The 7,695-nt window shown below is 36.6% G+C and overlaps 1 protein-coding gene across 2 annotated transcripts in view; it reads right to left on the reverse strand.

The window, feature by feature from the left end:
- Ndst3 (N-deacetylase and N-sulfotransferase 3) overlaps positions 1-7,695 on the reverse strand; it is a 191,109-nt gene that overhangs the window by 172,469 nt on the left and 10,945 nt on the right. The window contains exon 2 of one of the 2 annotated variants that reach the window (XM_004644255.2): positions 5,128-6,265. In XM_004644255.2, coding sequence (XP_004644312.1) covers positions 5,128-6,150 — 1,023 coding nt within the window. In that variant the 5' untranslated portion in view covers positions 6,151-6,265. Of the gene's footprint in view, positions 1-5,127; positions 6,297-7,695 lie in introns of those variants that run through there. The other variant, XM_012517591.1, reaches the window with a different exon arrangement.

Genomic DNA, 7,695 nt, shown 5'->3' on the forward strand with positions numbered 1-7,695 from the left:
ACTGTTGAAAACTTCCAGAAAGAGATAGAGTGTGTCAGGTGAGACTAGGTTGGTTCCTTTTCTGATAGGTGTCAGGAAGTTTATCAAAGTTACACAGGGGATGTTACCTATTACAAAAGAAATGGAGAGAGAGACACACAAGGAGGGGATTCACCTCAGAAAGTCCAGGAAAACCCTACAAGACCTTCCCATTCAACATTACATCTGTCTCATGACACATATGCCCTGAGTTGCTTCAAGTCCAAGGGCAGTGGCTCGGGAGTGGCTGAGCACACACTTTGGACACAAAGTTCAAACTCTAGCAGTGCAAAAGGGAGGACAGGGAGACCAAATGAGTGAACTAATGCTTCTAACAGGGAACACAGTTCTTCACACTTTTTGGGTCATGCTGTGCTTTCGTGTGACACTAAAATGTTTTAATGATTGATAGAAACATAATTTTCCCTTTCCAGAGACCATTCAATAGGCTCAGTATTAGGTATTTTTTTTAAAAATGTATTTTAGTACAGGGTCTCAGGGTTTCACTACACAGATGGGACTCAGTGATCCTCTTGTTTTCAGCCTCCCAAGAGCTGGGATTATAGGCCTGCGCCACCATGCCCAATCTCAGTCACTGTCTCAGCGTGCCCCAGGGGCAGGGCTGGCATAGCATGCCAGGAATCTGTCCCTGAGCCTGCCTAAGCAGGCCCTTTAGTCCCATGAGCTATCTGGCCAGCCCTAGTCTTAGGAACTTCGATAGTTAATGAGCACAAGGAACTAATTTTCTGACATCACAGAACCAGTTCCACAGTGCAGGGAAGCATACACAAGGTGCCCTCCGCATATATCTCTATGGCTTACTTAGGCCTGCTTGTTTTGAATAATAATGTAATTGTCCAAACCAGTGGTGCGAAGTTATGGCACACATACACAGCATTTCATTGATACTGACTGTATCAATGAAAGTTGTAAAAGGTTCACCATTAATGAACAATCTTTTTTTTTTTTTCCTTTTAAAGGGCTATGACTTGTTATTTACATACTGATAGACTAATGAAGACATCACCCTAGGACTGCTTTTATGTTTTGCTTTTTTCGCATTACAAAAAGTCATACGTTTTATACGAAGGCATGTCTTCTTTTGTAACTCTAATGCTCTTTAAAATAATCTTGCATTATTCAACGGCTAGATATGCAGGTGAAGTTGATATTGTATTGCTGATTCTAATGATCCCATTAAATGAGGACACATTTTATGTTGCATATAAGGAAAAGAAAACTCATGGTAATTAATAGTTAAAATTTATCTTATGCAATCTTGCTCATTTTACATGTAACAATCCATGACCTTCAATTTTTCTTATACTGTTTTCAATAGTTATAACACTTAAAATACAGAAAATATTAGTTCAATTATAAATAGTAACAATTAAAAGGACCTCAATCAAAATGTTTCTATTAATAATGCATTTTAATCACCAAAGTCATTGACCTCTTCTTAGATCTCATTATCTTTGAAACTCTTTCTCTTTCTTTAGTGAAGCCACTCATAACTCATTTGGGGACTCTTTAAGCTTCATTCCTGGGAAAATTTGGATTGTTGATTGCCCTAACACCGGTGTACCCTCTAGCCACTGTCAAACTTCTCTTCTCCACATCAGAATGTTTCCAGTGAGTACTCTACTTTCTCTCCCCTGCTTGGCCCTTTGGTTTAACCCTGGACTCAGTGCAACTGGGATTCTACCTCTATTGCTCTGTACCCAGGGGGCTTTGTAGAATCATCAAAAACTTTCAGTTTTTTTCCCTACAGACACTTACCGGTCTGCACCAGTGGATGCTGCTAGTGGGTTCTGGGCTACTGGTCACAGCTACCTAAAGGCTTTACTCCTGAGGCATTTATGGAAACACTGCTTCCTGGTCTGGCCATTCTTTTAAATTCTTATTTGTGGGCTGTCTTCCACCACTTACATTTTGAAAGATGATTTTCCTCTAGGTTCTACACTTGATCATCTTCTCTTATTACTCTATAAATCCTTTCCTCAGAAGATCTCCCACATTCTCATGTTATGAGACAGTCCCCATAGGATGATGACTTTTAAATTTATACTTCATTTCTAGACTTCTCTTTCTTGTGAACTACACACCTGTGAAATATCTGTATGTTCTGTATGCAGTTTAATAACATGGGAATATTTGTTATGACCTGCAATGACCTTTGCTATGAACCCTTTCTTTCAACTGTTTATATATTCAGGAATTATTCACCTACGCTCAAAACTCTAATGCCATGCTTGTCCTATTCTCTTTTATGTCCACTTAAACAATTACTAATTTGTTCAGCTTTACTTCACAAATAATTTTATATTGGCCTCTCTTTTCAATTTGTGCTCCCATTTCCTCGAATCTGTCTTTTGTCTGAATCACTGACAAGCCCCGAAGTCATCACCGCACCCTAGGCTGGCCTTTGGATTCTTTTCTACATACTTGATAGTTTCTCGAAGCACACCACAGCATTTCCCACAGCACTTGTGAGACTATGTGGCCATGATTGTATTTACTATGTTGAGAGCTATCCACCGGTTTGTCTCCTCCATAAAACTGATACTTTGTTAAGAAGGGAGAAGTGTTTCCTTTCTGTGTCTCTACACTTCCTCGGTGGCCAATGTGTGATATGGCCATGCTAACTACTGTCCGGATAGATACGCAGCACATGCCGCTGTCCCATGGCTGCACTTCCTCCTGTCTCTTCTCCCAGAAGGATTGGTCCATGTGATCTTATCTGTGTGTTTTCAGAAGAGTTATGTCGACAGCTCTCAACATAATAAATACAATCATGGCCACATGGTCTCACGTAAGTGCTGTGGGAAATGCTGTGGCATGCTTCTAGAAACTATCAAGTATGTAGAAAAGAATCCAAAGGCCAGCCTAGGGGGAGGTGATGACTTCGGGGCTTGTCAGTGATTCAGACGAAAGACAGTTTCTAGGAAATGGGAGTACAAATTGAAAAGAGAGGACAATATAAAATTATTTGTGAAGTAAAACTGAACAAATTAGAGGTTCAAACTTGGTAACTAGGCACAGAATGAATGAGTCAATGCTTACATTCTTACACAACAGCCTGCAATGAATTAGCAGCTTGAGACACAATCAAATATGCGATTTAGAAGCACGTTCAAAACTCAAAGTAATTTAAAACATGTTTATAAAGCCTTTAGGTAGTTCAGAAAATATCTTTCTATATTAATATGATCAATTCATAATGCATACATGTTAAATTATTCAGTGTGTTCAGCAAGCCTTTAGTATTTTTATTTCTAAAAGTTACTTAATCTTTGGAGCACAAAAGACTCCTTATATTTTGTATATAATATCTGGGAATACAGGGAGTCATAAGCAAAATTCAGAGATTTATGTAGCATATTTTAAATTGCCATAATGATAGATTTTAAGAAGTTAAAATTTTACATCATATACTGTGTATGTATATAAATATATATGATTTTTCATCACAGTAACTTGAAATGGAAAAATTGGAAGGAGAATTATATATTATTTGTAATGTTCAAGCACATAATAAATGCTTAAGCTACCAGGTGGGCTTTCACTTAGCTGTATATTAAAAAGTAAATTATAAGGCCAGGAATATAGCTTAGTGACACAAGTGCCTGTGTGGCAAGCATGAGGTCCTGAGTTCAAATCCACACACAGACACACAGACACAGACACACACACACACACACACACACACACACACACACACACAGGAAATTACAGAAACTTTATGGAAATTTAAGTATCATATTTTACTAACTAATTTCTATTGAGATAAAATCATATCAAGAATATGGGAAGGCTTTTTCCTTCTATTTCAACTTGGCACTCTCTTATAGTAACAGTAAGTCATCTTGCTATTCTAACTAATGTGATGAATATTACTAGTGTTTGCCAGACATCTAATAGCTAGAAAAAAGAGATACAGTCTTCAACATATATATATTTTTTTTACATTTGAGTTAGTTCTACAAGTTATGCAGAGTAAAAACTTACTTATCAGAAGTCTTCACTTCTATGGGAAATCAATATGCAGCATAATAGATATAGAATTCTATAGCATTTTGAATGGGAAACTAAGATGAATATAGATAATTTTAACTTTTACTTCCATTAATTTTTTTTTTTTTTTTGTATTTAGTGCAGTGTCTACAGGGTCTCACTACACAGATTGGATTTGTAGAGATCTTCCTGTTTTCAGCTGTCCAAGTTCTGGGATTACAGATGCATGCCACCACACCCAGTCTCAATGGCCATCTCATGGGACCCCCTGGGGGCGGGGCTGGCACAGCACACAGGGTGTCGAACCCCAGCTGCTGCACTCTGCCTAAGCAGGTGCTTTAGTCCACTGAGCTATTTGGCCAGCCTACTTTCATTAATATTAAACTAGCTGTTTATGTAACAGAATTAATTTATAATAATAATAGTGGATTATTTTAAAATAAATTTGCTGCTTAATGGAAAAAATTATAAAATAAAAAATAATGTAATTTAAATGCACCACATAGACTTCAAAATATGTACCAGAAGTATTCACTGAAATCAAAACAAATCTTCACATTCATATGAAAATAGGTATGGTTGTATAGTCATAACCCTTTATATTTCTTAAAGTTTCAAAAATATAAGGGAAAATAACTTTCATATTTAACTTTCAAAATTAATTGAATTTATTCTTAGGAGAATTAAAATTCAAAAATTTTTTGAGGGTATTTTAGCAAAAATTTTTACTTTGATTTTATGTTTAAATTAACTAATTATTTCCTACTGTATGCAGTTTTTAGCAATTAACTCAAGTGATTCCAACTCTATAGTTATAAGCACATATAGGAAACCACATGGACTTCAGAACTGTTTGACACCCATTCTTTTAGAACAGTCTTTATTTCTCTTGACTAAGAGGGAAATATACTATCTACTTAGGTGATTTACCATGATAGACAAAGTAGCTAATCACCCTAGTTTGTCCTAAATGTTTTCTATAAAATAAAAGTCCTATGACCTGGAAAATTGCTTAGTCCAATAACAAATCAGGATAGTTCTCAATCCTCCCAAGAGATGAGCTAATTTGAAAGTTTGAAACTCAGAGAGCCTTACCTTAACATCATTAGTGTTCATCCTGGTTCCCTCCTTCCCTACGAATATGTCATCAATGTCCACGAGGATGTACCTGTCCAAGGACAGTGTCAGTCTCTTCCTTGACAAAAATGAGATGGCATCTACGAAGATGAGCTTGTGAAGCCAGAAGTTCAAGTTGTTGCCAAAGAGAACTCGCTGAATTCCATCATGAAGGCCCAGGTCATGTATGATAGTGGCGTAAAAAGCACCTTTAGAGATGGGAGGGGAAAAGTTTTCTGGAGTCTTTACTTTGGCAAATATTACTGGTTGGTAGGCTGAGTGATTAATTTGAAAGACCGTCCAGTCAGTTCCAGGTAAAGAACCTTTTTCAAGTTTAGAAGACTTAGTCACACGAAGCAATGGAGAATGAGGATTAATACAACAATCTCTTACTGCAAGGTTTCCATATATGGAAAAAGGGAACCCTTTTAACTGAAAGCTCTGTAGGCTCTTCTCACTGGTTTTGTGGAATCCAATGACACCGACACCATATTCTACACAATATTTATCTAGAAGGCTTCGGTTCCAAGAGTCCATGTTAATATACTTTAAAATATTCTCATAAATAATGAGAATATATTTGCCTTTAGTTTTGTCTATCAGTGCTGGGAGATCTCCTTTTCCGGGAGCAATTTCAATGTGATATTGGAATCTGCTTGATTCTAGAATCATAATTATGTCTTGACCAAGGGATGAATACTGGCTTTCTACAAACACTAGGACTACTGGATCTGTCCTTGAGGCATCAAAGAGCTTTGTTGTCTTCACTTCCATTAGCCGGTAAGGTAGATGGTGGAGGTCACTGCAGTCTACTTCTGAAGCCATCTCGGAGAGTTCATTGTCCTGTTTGTAGCCACTGTACAGATAGTAGGCAGAAATAATAATGCTCACCATACAAAAAGTGGCAAGCAGGATCACTGTCCTTTGAAAGTGTCTGTGAAGCTTCATGATAAAACTCATGCTGTATATATGTTTTCTTGAGTATTCCAATAGACACACCATAAGTAGGTAAATGAAAAGATGATGTTTTGGCTTGCTTTCCCAGTCTCAGTCAATAGTTTATGTCACCATCGCAGCACATTTGCATTGCTTGATCAGGAATCACAGAAAATAGAGTCTGAAAAACAGAATAAAACAATAGAATATAATAATACATAGATTTAAAATGAGCAAGTTTTTATCTTGCATGAGGACTGGAGTAAGTGATAGAATAGTAAAACTAGTAGGTAGATATAAATTAGATATGAATTAAAACTGTTGTACGTTAGAAGACTACTCTCTTTCTTCCAGATCTGAATCTGCATGAGGCCTCCACTGAACATAGGAACTTTCTGCTTGATACAGAAATGGATACTTGGCTCACGAGGAATTTCCTTCCCCTCAGTGAGGTTTGTGTCAAGCTCTATAAACAATATAGACATAAGAACACAGGGAAGTTTCCTGAGCCATACATTGCTATTTCCTGCCATCCAGATATATTTCACGTAATGCATATTCAAGATTTTTCATGTTTAATTGGAGGCGCTAAAATTTCACAGAAGTTTGATCATAGTTTAATAAATGCTACAGTTAAAACACTGGTTGGAAATTTGTTAAAACAATCAATGCTGTCTTATATGCATTTTAAACTCACCAGAGAAACAACCTTCTATTGGCTGCTTTCATTCACAGAACCCTTTTAAAGCACAGATGTGGTCTCTGGTTGATTATTTCACAACTGTGTTTACATAGCTAGGAATTTTAAATTTCAGAAGGATTTTGTGTGTGCGATGCAACGAAGGCAGCAGTGCTCCCCCTGGAGTTCCCTCAGCCCCAGCTCTGAGTATCCCAACATGCTCCTGGGCACGGGAGCAGGGTTGCCTGCAGATGCACGCTGTATCACCCTGCCTCTGCTCTTCAGAGGGCTGTATGAAACAGTACCATAAAAATGTTTGAAAAAAAGAATGAACATAATTGAAATGTCACAAAACACTGTATGCAACAGTTTTTATTGCTTTATTATTATGCAACCATTTCAAACCCCTTTCAAGTCTTAGTGAGTTTTGAAAATTTAGTGTCATGGAAAATAATAAGAATGAAATATATATTTCTAAAGCAAAAGATTAGTAAAAACCTTTTCGTCTTGGCAGTTGTAAAGAAGTATTATAGAATATAAATGTTCTAACAAGCCTTAGCATTGTCCATACGGTTAAAAGCTGCAAGATAACAAGCACAAGTAGAAATCACTATTGTTGATGTTTGCTGTAAGTTTAGGGTTCACAGCACCCTTATTTCTTTTCACTCCAGTACCTTCCCAATAAAAGGATGAGGTCAGAATTAATGATTGATAAAAAATTATGGACTTAAAATTCTGTAATATTTACCTATAAGACAAGCAGTGAAGAACATTTTAAATAATGTATTTTTATCTTTATGAATAATATATTCTGAAATATAACCACAAGACATTTATGATATTCATCCTATAAATGTTATCTTATAGTTTATTTATTCAAATAGTTAGGGTATCTATGTCACTCATTCAAATATTCATAGGGTAGCTATTTT

The sequence above is a fragment of the Octodon degus genome, unplaced genomic scaffold, assembly GCF_000260255.1.
Source record: "Octodon degus isolate 3935 unplaced genomic scaffold, OctDeg1.0 scaffold00196, whole genome shotgun sequence".
In the NCBI taxonomy this organism is placed as follows: domain Eukaryota; kingdom Metazoa; phylum Chordata; class Mammalia; order Rodentia; family Octodontidae; genus Octodon; species Octodon degus.